We start from the raw sequence: 12,871 nt of genomic DNA, 5'->3' as shown, positions 1-12,871 counted from the left end.
GCATCAACATTTTAAAGGATTTTTTGAGTATCTTTCTTAGTTTTCTGAGGCTAAGGAGAAAAGGAACACTCAGGACACAACCTCAAGTGGTTTAAAAGTTTTCCTTCAAAAGAGCCCCCAATAAAATGATGTATTTAAAAAAAATGTTTTCTCTCAGCTGTTGCCAGATAAACTGTATTTTCCAAGCATCGTGTTGGGGGTATAGATTCTGTCCTCAATCTGGAAAAACAGATAAGACAATGTTGGAACAAAAGGAATAAGATAACTGGTGCCGCAACTAAGGATATGTAAAAAATGTTTGCAAAAATTGAGGAAGGAGACTTTGGGAGCTCAAGAGGAGGATTGACACACTAGTCCTCTCTTTGCATTGGATAGATTAGTTCTAACAATGAGAAGATACCAGGTCAGGAGTTGGTGGAAGAGAGTGGGAAGAAAGGCTTCCATTTAACTGGGAGCTAATGGTAGAGCTTAATAATGTGGGGTGAAGCAGGGAGCTTTAATCATTTCTCTATGACTCTGGCGGAGCAATCAGTATTATCACACTAACTTTCAAGGGGAAAAAGAATACAAAGAAATTGTCTTAACAAAAGAGAGGCTGTTAATAATCCCTTGAAAAGTGGTATTATAGCAGTCAAAATCGTCAAAGCAAGCCAGCTCACAGATGAGTCAGTTGGCAAGGAGATGAGCAGTGAGCAATGTTCCAAGGTCCCACGCCTCTGAGCTCATGACTTTCTAGGGCTGCCCCACTCAAAGTAAATGCTTGGGACAAAAACAAATATGTCACTCCTAAGTATGGAAGGAAGGTGGATTGCAATGTCCCATTTATTGTACCCTAGGTGAAAGGGACCAGGAACAGATCTGTTCATGCCCCAGTGATTAGAGTTACAGATCATTTGGAGGGGTCCCTTGTGAGGTCAACTACTACTGGGTTTGGGCCTCATTTTCCGTATATGCAAAGTGAGTGAATCACAAAATTAACCTGTTTCTCAGTGTTTAGATGAAAAGGAAGCTTTAAGATATGGGAGTTATGCTGATGAGAAATTAAAATATAAATTAATTCTTAAAGATGTTCAAACTTATACTAAGAAATATACAATTTAAAACTAACTCCTTTTTTCCACCTTGGGTAGCAGATTGGCAAAATCCAAACACTAGATTTGATTCAGGAAGGAAAGGGGGGAAATGCACTTTCCTACACTGAGTATGGAGATGCAAAATAACATTAGTCCTGTAGAGGGCAGCTTGACAGTATCTATGAAAACTATAAAGGTAAATGTAGTTTGACTCAGTAATCCACTCCTGCAAAATTTCCCTATAGATAATATATGTAAAATGCTATGTGTGAAATTGTCCATTGAATATTGTTTATTTTAAAAAGACTGAAGCTACCAAATTATTCATTCGTAGGGGATTGGTTTAATAATCTATGGTATGGCCACATAATTGGATAACTTGCAACTTTAAAAAATGATTGAAGATGCTCTTTTTTTGTATGGAAATGTTTCCAAAATATACTGGGAAGGCGAAACACACATACCTATATATTGGAGAACGTGCATAGTGTTAAAAGGAGTGATAAGAATATAGGCTGACATTTATTATAAGATATAGCATCTGGGGTCTTGAAGGCTGGTAGTTAAACAAGCAGCCATCTAATAGGAAAGCAACAAAGCCACATTGAAAAAGCACACCAGACTGTGTGATCCTCAGGTGTCAATGGGAATAGGTATCAGAAGTTCAAAACAAGCAATCAAATTGATGAGAAGGAGCATTTAAAAAGTGGAGACCCAAAACTAACCTGTAAGATACTTGGGCTACACAAAAGGGATGATAAATCCAGGGTGCGGTATAGCACCGTTGAAACACATAACTATCCTCTAGTTCTTTAATATTTCCTCCCCTTACTATTACAGTCTTTGTTTTTACCTCATTAATCTTGTTAGACCTGCATATGTTCATTTTTATAGTTAAGATGGTTCAGTGCATGAAAGCCAAGATAGATAAACCTTCAGAAACAATAATGGGAGTAAGGATTCCCTGAGGATATGGGAAGGTGGGGGGGGGCTGATAGCAAGAATGGGGAGCAAATAATGAATTGTAGGCGAATGGATATATTGGATGGGGTAAGATATGGGAAAATAAATAATAACAATAATATAAATAATGATAATAAGGGTTCCTTGTGGGTAGAGTGGGGGAGGGAGGGAGTAGAGGGGGGTTGATATCAAAGAGTTCAAGAAGAAAGAAAAAAATTTTAAACTGTTGTGGTAGCAACTGTACAATTATGATTGATCTAATTGAATTATGGAATGTTATGATATCTATACGTGCTCCCAATAAAATGACTTATAAAAAAGGGGAAAAAAAGAAAGGAGTACTGGAAGGACATTCAGGAAATTATTGGCAGTAATTATTTCTGAGTGGGGGTGAGGTGCAGTTGTCAGAGTGGGTCAGAGAAGGAGTAGAGCAATGATTTTCACTGAATATTGTGTTTATATATTTAATTAGAAAAATTTGAACCAAATGGATATAATCACTAGTAAAAAAATAATAAGACACATTTTAATGCTGTCTATAAGTTGCATAGCCATCCGTGTGCAGCTGAAATCAGTTTTAGATCTGACAGCTTGAAGTAGGGGCTGCCTTCTGCATTGCACTTCTATAAGACGATGCAGCTGTGGGCTGCAGCTGGCTCTCTTCCAGGTTTACTCACTAACCTACAGCAAACATCTTGAGTTATCTGGATGCTCATTGTGCTATATCTATGATAGTACCATTCTGTAATTGATAATAAAAATAATCTAGTCTGGGGATAGGAAGTTGCCAGATAAAGAGAACATTGTGTAATTAAGACAACACAGTCTTCAGCATCGAGCCTAAATTGGTCGCAGGGCTGACAGAACACAGGAGCAGCCCCATCTCGCATGTCCTTCATTGTCAGAGCACATCTTCATTTGAGCAAGGCCAAGTTTGTCAAAGGGGTCTTGTGAGGAAGGTGAAAAAAGTGGGTTGCATTGTGGACTAGAATGTCACACTGTAAGGCAGAATCAAAGAGCGGGTAGGTAACTGAAAACACAAGATCATGTTTTACTCACTCACTGTCATCGAGTTGATTCAAACTCGTAGCCAACCTATAAGCGAGAATAGAACTGCCCCTGTGGCCTCTGAGGCTATAATCTTTATGGGAGCAAAAGCTTCTCTTTTTGCAGTAGAGTAGATAGTAAGTTTAAACCTCTGACCCTGTTGTTAGCAACTCAATGTATACTACACTACACTACCAGAGGTCCTTTGTTTTGAAATAGACTGGTTGATGTTCATAAGAGGGGAGGGTCTTCTACTACTGTCCAACCATTTTAATAAAAAAAAATCAGAAGAAGACATAGAATGCTACTTGTCAACTTTTATATACCCAAAGCTAGAAGGAGAGTTACTGGAAGATATAATCAAGACAGAAAAATTTCCTCAATAGGCCAATAGGTCGATAAGACAACAAGTAAAAAGAAAACATGTGAAGCTTGGCCTTTACCCCCAAGGGTATCAATTGCAAGAGAACAGAACAATAGGTAGATGGCTTGGCAGCATCAAGTGTGAAAAGGACTTAGGGGATTCAATTGAATTTAAACTCCACATGAGTCAACAGCTTGAAAGAGATAAAAACAAAACAAAACATGCTTCTTTGCGCAGCATTAGTACCATGATACCTTGGTTGTCAGAACTCAATTTATTTCAAATTTCGGGCTTGGACACTGAAAAGTTGGAGCCATCATAATGATGGCTCTAAAGAGAGTCCGTGATACCAGCAGAGAAGCTAAGAGGAAAACTGTGAGAACCACGCAGAGGTAAAGAAGGAATCCACTGCTAAGTTTCAATCCGGTTGCCACGTGTCTGATTTGGCAGCTGAATGCAAAACGGCCAAGTTGACATTATTCAGTGTGATTAAAGGGGTGAATGTAGCAAATGTGATATCATTAGCCACGAAACAGAGAACCAGACCATCGAAGAAGTTGAAAAGTTACTGTTAATTTGGATAAATCAGAAACAACTCGATGGGGATAGCGTATTCGAGACAGTGACATGCAAGAAGGCTAAAAGCCTCCATAGTGATTGAAAGCCCTGGAAAAATGAGTTTATAAGTGTACTTTTTGGGCCTCAGAACCAATTATTTTATTTTCCAGTATTTCTTATTGGAGAAATATATGTGAGTTAGCTAATTGTGCCAACCTGGCCGATAATCACATGCGGGGCTAATTGAAAGGCGGAGGGATAAATGGGTGGTGAGCCTCGCCTTTCTAGTTTCTCGGGTCTCTTGCTTTGTGATGGTCGCACCGGGTGCAGCTGCCTTAGCAGTTTCCTGCTTCAGCTTGCAAGATTGACTTCTTACAAGACATCCCCAAGGAGAAGCCACATGGACCTATCCCGATGCAGCCCTGGGTGCTGGAGCAGCCGTGTGGAGATCCTTGCCAGTGCTGAGATGCTTACACGTTCACTGACTCAGCTTTCCTCCTGCAGTCGGCATCATTGCCTCTGTTTTGTGAGGTGGAGGACTTTGTGGACCGGTGTTGGGTTAATGGGTTAATGTTGGACTTGTGGGCTTGGGCAGCATTGGGTTGGGATGTTTTCGTGATGCACATTTTCTTTACATAAAACTCTCTCTTATCCATGAGTCGCTGTGGATTTGTTTCTCCAAAGTACCCAGACTAATACAATATGGCACAGAGAAGTAAAATAACTTGCCCAAGGTAACACAGAAGATAATGGCATGCATTCCCAAACTAGCAACATCAGTGTCCTCTGAGGACTTTCTATAAATTGGGGGGTAATATTCCCTCTCTTCTGAATCACAAGCTCTAGGGCCAGAGAAGGCCACAGGAATCTTGTTTTAACAAGCTTTAATGGTGACTCTGATATACAACTCAAGTTTGATAACTAACTAATTCACTAGTACTTTTGTGCCTCCATGTGAATCAAGAAACTTATTTCTTATTCTTTAGATTGCTCAGCATTGAGCCTTACTTATAGACAGCAGCCAGTGAATGAATTTATGGGACATGAATTCACGCAACAAATCTAGACTGCACACATACCAAGTACCCAGAACAGAACTGAGTGCTATGAATACAGAGAGGTGTTAAAGTAAGTGCTAAGGATGAAGTCTAGGATGGAAGACAGACAACACCATCTTTCCTATTTTATTAGTACCAAGAATATTAAGGTAAGAGATTTAACAAATTTCTATGATAAGCTAATTTGTCCATCTCTGGATCCACTGGTGTAGGAATGATCACTGAAGTAATATTTCATTGACTTAAAAATTATTGCTGTGCAAAGAATTACAAATATTTCAGAAAGGAGTCAAAGTCCATAAAGTGAAAGTGGACAATTAGAGAGAGAAGCCACCATGCACAAACTTAAATTAATGGACAGTGCATCTCTTCTCTGTCTTTATGAAACAGCAATATGTTACATATGTTAGATTTCTAAATTTCTTAGTATGTTAGAACAATAGGACAGGTCTTTTTATCTATGACATATCATTTTGATGTTAACTGCTCCTACGCTTTAATAACGAGTAATGGAAGAGGAGAAACAAGTGAATAGCTTCATGAAAGGAGAGTCAGAAGAAAAGAAAAAGTGAAAAAAGAGAGGGGAATCTAACAAGTGCCAAAGAACGTAACTGCAGAATTGTCACTTACGGTAATTACCATTTTCATTAGGATAGAAGGCCAGGAATTGTGTTGTTCAATACTAGGGATTTTGTCCTTTGGGTTTGTGTTTTGCATATTTGCATCCTTCACATATTACCCATTATCCTCACAATATTCCCTTTTGTGGATCATAAAAGTGGAGCTTAGAGAACATAAATGACTTATCCAAGGTCATCTAGCGAGCAAGTGACTAAAACCCATGGTTGCCTGCCTATCCCCCTGCCCTTTTTTAAAAATCTTGCATCATAGTGGCTCCATATAACATATATTTTAGAAAACCAAACACAAATAATAAACAAAACACCCCTATCCTTTGCCCCTGTTTTCTCTGTTCTAACATTACTATAGTTCTTGATAGAAGGAGCTATACAATATTTGCTCTTGTTGAATTTATTCCATCATTACCTCCTTTCGGCTCAATCTCCTACAATTGCCTAACACTCATGACATTTTTTGGTCTCCAAGTGTCTCTACTACTGCTTGAAGCATGAAGCATATGCTACCTTTAATTGTTAATTGTCATATTATATCAATATCCTGGACCTAACATAACCATGATCACTGGCAATGCTCATGTCTTAGGTCTTTTTATGACTGTCAAGTACATTGTGAATAAAATGTGATCAAAAAATCATTGGTGTCCAGGAACTGACAAAACATTCATTTAGTATGTTGTTGCAATGATCATGTTAGGTTCATATCTGGAGACAAACTTTGTATTAGTTTCGATTTTATAAGTAATATAACTTGGCCTGTTCACGTAATTCTGCCATGACCACTCAGGCACAAACTTAGTTCATGGATTCCTTCTCAAAACTCACTGTCATGGAGTCGATGCTGACTCATAGCAACCTTTTAGGACGGGGTAGGTAGAACTTCCCCTGTCAGTTTCTGAAATTGTAACTCTTTACAGGAGTAGAAAGCCCCATCTCTCTTCCAAAGAGTGGTTGGTGGTTTCCAACTGCTGACTGTACACTGAGCAGCCCAATATATAGTGTCTGGAAATTATTTTTTTAATAGAGCTGAAATAAATTCTGATCAGTCAGAAACAACTGGAACAGAGGTTACAGAGAACATATGTACATACATATACATCACACATAAAGGTTAAACATCCCAAAGGTCTAAAGAGGACCATGATCTTGTAAATACATATAATTTCCTATTCCCCACAAATATTTGACTAATAAATAATAATTTAATTACAGTTATTATTCCTTTGTTTTGTTCCTTCATCCCTCCCACCACCATGTTCTTAAAATTAAGATCTAGCTACACACCATCACCCTTAGGGTCACTGAGGGCAGTAGGAGGAATGACTGATGAACGATGACGTCCAAACCAACATTCCTGGGAAAACCGTATTTTGCAGTGTTCGTGCACCTGAAATAACAAAAGAAGAGAAGATAAAAAAGGGAGGGGGAGAGAAAAGAACACTTGTTAGTCGTGAAACTCACTCATAAGATTTGGGTTCCCAGTGTTCAAATATTTTTTCTGAGGTTTGGTATCATAGACAAACCCTCAACTCACCTGGACATAACCCCAAACCTGGTCTGTCCCTAAGTGTGAACTCTGAACTCTGGTCCTTTCAAAGGTGGCTTTCAGAAAACACCCATGTGCAGGCACTGTGAAGCCACTAAATCTAGGGCTTAATCTTTGTGACTTGCAAAATGAGGTGCTTATTTGCCGTTTATGAGGCCACCACTACTAATAGGCTGCCACATTTCAATCCTTACAATAATTGTGTGTGGTGGGGCTTATTTTAGAAATAAGGGTGCCAAAACTCAAAGAAGGAGAGGATCTTGCCCAAGATCAAGCCACTAGGAAATGACAGAACTGAGATTTTGTTGGCTTTCCTCAAAGTGGTCATTCTTTCCAGATTTTGAACATCTCCAAGTGTGACTTCCAGAACCATTACACAGCTCCTGGAGGATACAAAACTGATCCAGGTATTCAAATGTAAGTAAAGCAGAGCCAAAGAAGAACAAGAGTCTTCTAAGAAAAAGCTCATACTTCAGTTCCTTTTTGTCCGGAACTATCCATTTAAGGGAAATATCTAAAAGTTTAGAAAGTATATATCGTGATTACTTACTTAGCACTTTGAACATTTTGAGTTGGATAGCTCTTCATTATTGAGGTCTAGTCTGTACATTTTAGGAGGTATAGCAACACCCCAAGTCTCTCTCTAGCCATACCTCTGTTCAACTCCCAACTTGAGTTGGGACAACAAACAAACGTATCCAACCATTGCCAAATATTTGGCGGAGGGAAATAGTCTCCAGCTGAAAAGCATTATATAGACACAGTGTTGTAGTTAAGAGTATGGTCTTTGAAGAATTATGTAGGAATCAGGACTCTCCTGATTAATGGTTGCAAGAACCTCACTTTTATTATCTGGAAAATGGGAACAATAAGGGCTATGTTTTATTTGTTGGGATTTAGTCCACATATCATATCATTCCATATTTCAATAATGTCAAGTGGAATTGTACAATTGTTACCACAGTTTCCAAATAATCTTTTTCTACATCGACTCCTTGACACCATCATCCTTTTACACTCCCCCATCTCCACTGTATCCCCCTCCCCCAAGCCCTTTATTCTACTTGCTGTCCCTATAGTTTCATCAATCCTAGGTTTCAGAGACCGAAAAAATGGAAAAGCATATAACACAGCTTTAAGAGGGTGACTTCCATTGACATCACACGTTTGAAACACACTCTCATATGAACAAACAAAAACCAAACAAAACAATACAAACCAAAAATACAGAACGTTTTGGAAACCAGATCCAGTGCAGCTTACATCACAGGGGGACTTACTGACACAATTTTAACTGTTCACGTCCCATTTATGCCTTTGATCGTCTATACTCCTCTCTTCCAAGCATTCTGTTTAGTGACCACTTTCCTCCCATCCCTCAATTTTAGATATGGGAGTTCTCCGGAGACTTATTTCCGATGTAGCTCCACTAATAGATCTTGAGCTCCCACTGTCATCCATCACACTGTGCACACCAGAATCTCAGAATTTAGGCTCTGATACTGATCCCTCCTTGGACTTTGGATTATATGGATTCCAATCCTCGATGACGGGTGATGGTGTGCTTCTTCCATGTGGAACCAGTTGACATCTCTCTTAGATGGCTGTTTGTCTGGAAATAAGCCTTTAAGACCCCAGACGTTATTTTATCTGACAGCCAGGCACCTACATTCATCACCACATTTTGCTATAGCACCCATATCTTCTGTGTTTGCTTCCTGAGTGTGAGTATCAAGCAGGGCCATATGTAAGAACTAATTGTTCTTAAGTTGGAGCTAGGATTTAGTGTGAGCCCAAACCCTATTCCTTGATCTATGTTTTTTTTTTCCTTTTAATTTTCTGTAACTTGGGAGTTAATACATATGCCATATCATTTCATATTTCAATTACATCAAACAGAATTGTACAATTGCTTCCATAACATACTTCTGGTCTCCAAACATACGTTTCCTTCCTTGGTGGGCTCCTTGACATCATCTCCCTCTTATTTCTCCCATCCCACTATTACGCCCCCCCCCCCCTTCCCTGAAACCCTTTTCTATTTGCTTTTGCTATAGGCTCAATGTCCCTGGGTTTCATTTACTGATAAACAGAGAGGCCTACTTTTTAAGGTTGTTGTAAGGATTAAAAGAGATCATATGTACATAATGGCAACAACAGTAATGTGCCAATATTTTTAATCATGATTAATTAATACAGATTATAGGTTTCTAGGAAATGGATAATGAGGACAATAGAAAGCTTAGGGGTAGACTTAGAACTTATTTATAATTGTCTATGCTTCCTTGGGAAAGTTAACGTTTTCCCATTTACTAGTAGGTCGAACCAATTAAGAATGATTAAAGAGTGAGAGTTTTAAAATGTCTTCCCAAAGACTCCAGAGCCAGATCTGGAAAGGCAAGATACTGAGAGAATCAGTATAACATATTTTGGGCTAGGGTACCTCTGAGTGCTCAATCTATGGGGATGAACAGTGAAATCCAAGTCATCCCTATTCCCAAAGTCAAGTTATCTAAGTACTGGAATGAGTCTTACTATAGAATTGCACCACAGACACTGGAAATCTTGAAGTCTTCGATAGCTGCCACAGTTCTCATGACACACTGCACACTGAGAGCTGACAGACATGTTCCCTTCTATCCATTGATGTGGCATGCTTTTCTAAAAGAGAAAAAGCGACAAGATGTAGAAGTTAGAGAGCTAAGGAGAGAAAAGGATAATACTAATAATTGTACTTTCCACAGCCCCATGAAGACATCTAGGAAATTCTCCGTGATATTTTCCCCTCCACCAGCAATGCTAGCGGCTAATGATAAGTGGGAGTGGTGAGTTTCATTCTTTGAGATTAATTATGGATCTAGGGAAGAAACCTACTTGGGGGTGTCCTAAGAGAGGAAGATAGCTTCCTTTCTGTGTGTATCTTCACTTAAATGGAGATGGGAGAGGATGGCTAGGGAAAGGTATAATTGGTACTCACTATTTCATCTGCAGGTAGCAGGAGATCATCAGTCAGAGACAAAGTATTCCACTTGCAGTCTTTGCTTGCCCTCAAAGCACATAATCTGTGAGATCTGATTTTGCATACTGTGAGAGAGTTAAAAAAATGTAAGTATGAGTCTTGTGAGAATGATTATTCTAATTTTAACTAAGCTGATCTGATACATTCTAAATCGTTCTCATTCAATTCTAAAAATCTTTTCCCCATATAATCCAGTTCCTTTTTACTTCTACTGATTAAATTCCTAGAATCCGATGTTGAATGAATGAGCATTCCCAATTCTCTACTTTCTTCCATAATACCCCTTTTGTTGATTTGAATTGACATATGCTTTTTACTCCACATGCCCAATAGTCATATTCCAAAGCCACTTGAGTACATAAGTGCCACTGTGGTATGAAAGCTGTATGTTCAGGTTGCAAACCAACAGTGTGGCTTGAAGCGCTTCCTGCAGATGATCCAACTGTTGAGTATTTACATGGAGCGTGGTGATATCCAAAGGAAAAATGCTTTTATATTTATAGATTATTTCAGTGAACTTTATAAAATGGGTATCGAAAATGTATTTACTTCAACAGAAAAAAAGAATTGTCCCACATACAAGTTTCCTCCCATATTCTTTCCTCTGTTAAGTGTTAGGTATAACCACATAACAGAGCAAATGATATTAAGCCAAATGAGACCCTTCATCCCTATCCCCACCCACTCTTCATAGAAGAGTCAGAAAGGTACCTTCACAGATGATAATATTTCTAGATAATGCAGGAATCCTCTCTCGACAAACATTGCAGTGCTGGGTCTGATTACTGTGGCTGGAGTACCAGTAGTGCATGCCAACAAGGAAAGGATTGTTCTCTGCTTCAGGTATCTAAAGTAAGTAAAAGAGATCGGATTTGAAATGAGAGTTAATCACAAAGAGAAATCAGAGAAGGCCATGCTGAAGAAGTGCTCTAGGCTGGTAAGAGCTCCTTGTATAAAGAACCACTTTGCCCCAGCTGACCTGTGGACCCTAAAGATTCCTTTCAGGAAATAAACCCTCTGACCTCAAGCACTGTTTTAGACTACATGAACTACTTTCAATCAGGTCCTAACCCTAGCTAGGAGTCAGGCAAAGAGACAAATTTCTCCATCCCCACTTGGCTACACAGGATGTTCCTTGTCTAGCAGAGGGTGCTATACTGGGCACTACAGCTCTCCATAGTTTTCTCCTCTCTGGGTCCTGCTCCTGTCTCAGTTTTTCTTTTCGTCCCTCTACCTTTTATTTGTTCATTTGTTTTTAAATCCTAGCTTTCTCTAGTTCCCCTTTTCTTCACTGTTTTTCTTGTTTCCACTTCCTTTTATTTTTTTAGTTATTTTCCTGCACTATTCTCCTTTCTTTTTCATTTTAACATCCTCTCTCCAACTGGTTTTGCTTATTGAGTAATTCTTTTTTTCTCTATCCTTGCTAAACATTTTTTTAGTTATTGAATTAATTTTATTGCTCTTTTTGTTGTCTGAATTTCCCTGTCTTTGTTGTTGTTAATTTTCTTGATTGTTTTTGTTCTTCTCTCTTTTTTGTTGTTGATGTTCCACCTGACTTCACACAGTGGCTATGCCCACATGGCCCAAGTATAACTGTAACACTTACAGCCACACCTATATAAATGGGCCACTACTTATTCCCATATTACTTTATCATCTAGAGATAGTAAAAACACCTGCACAAACTCCCCTCTAATGAAAACAGCAGACAAAGAACTAAACACACATTCACATCTCCAGTACATTCACCAAGAGGCAGGTGGTGAGTGGTTAAGGCCTCACAAACATAAAATGATCAATTAAATACAATACCACCTTGAAAACTCATGAGAAACCATAGAAAATTTTCATTCACATAAAGAAAAGGGGCAGAATGATTCAAACAAGTGACAAATGTGCAGATCCAGAAGACTTTCCTTGTGAGGAAAAGACATTCGAATGACCTGTAAAGGAATTTTAAATAGTTATATTAAATTATTTCAACAGATTGAGAGAAAGATAGATGAAACCAAGGAAAACAGAAAAAAAATCTTCAGGAGAATCCAGAAAAACACTATAAAGACAAACTGACAAAAATGAATGAAAAATTAAATAAACAGTTAAAAAAGAGCAAAAAAAAAGAAGAGAATTATAGGACAGAAGACTAGGAATTTTATAGGATAGAACCAAGGGGAACAACTTATGTGGGATCAGAATTCCAGAATAGGAAGAAATATCGAAAAGCACAGAGAAAATTGCATAAGATTTATTGGAAGAAAAATTTCCCAACATCATGCAAGATCAGAAAATATGTATTCAAGGTGAACAAACCTCCCGAAGGATAGAACCCAAAGAAAATTACCATGATATGTCATGTTCAAACTTTTCAGAACCAAAGACCAGGAAAGCATCCTGATAGTAGCTTGGGAAAAGCTTTACAAAAAGGAATGGGTAAGACTAACCTCTGATTTCGTAACAAAAACCATGCAGGCAAAAAAGCTTTACACTATTTTAGGGAAATAGAACAACTAGAAATAATCTCAACAAAGATGTAGAAAAGAAAAGTCAAATTAACAAATTTGGCTTCATAGGCATGTGCAGAACACTTCACCCAACAACAGCACTG

General features: G+C 38.5%; 1 protein-coding gene across 1 annotated transcript in view; it reads right to left on the bottom strand.

The window, feature by feature from the left end:
• DGKK (diacylglycerol kinase kappa) overlaps positions 1 to 12,871 on the bottom strand; it is a 176,917-nt gene that overhangs the window by 74,595 nt on the left and 89,451 nt on the right. Inside the window, exons 5-8 of the mRNA XM_004713137.4 lie at positions 10,978 to 11,113; positions 10,225 to 10,331; positions 9,783 to 9,908; positions 6,986 to 7,088 (exon numbers count right to left, since the gene is read on the bottom strand). Coding sequence (XP_004713194.2) covers positions 6,986 to 7,088; positions 9,783 to 9,908; positions 10,225 to 10,331; positions 10,978 to 11,113 — 472 coding nt within the window. The remainder of the gene's footprint in view (positions 1 to 6,985; positions 7,089 to 9,782; positions 9,909 to 10,224; positions 10,332 to 10,977; positions 11,114 to 12,871) is intronic.

This window comes from Echinops telfairi, unplaced genomic scaffold (genome assembly GCF_000313985.2).
Source record: "Echinops telfairi isolate 266 unplaced genomic scaffold, ASM31398v2 ScPeMD7_19;HRSCAF=73, whole genome shotgun sequence".
In the NCBI taxonomy this organism is placed as follows: domain Eukaryota; kingdom Metazoa; phylum Chordata; class Mammalia; order Afrosoricida; family Tenrecidae; genus Echinops; species Echinops telfairi.
This window is presented reverse-complemented; position numbering and strand designations above follow the sequence as displayed.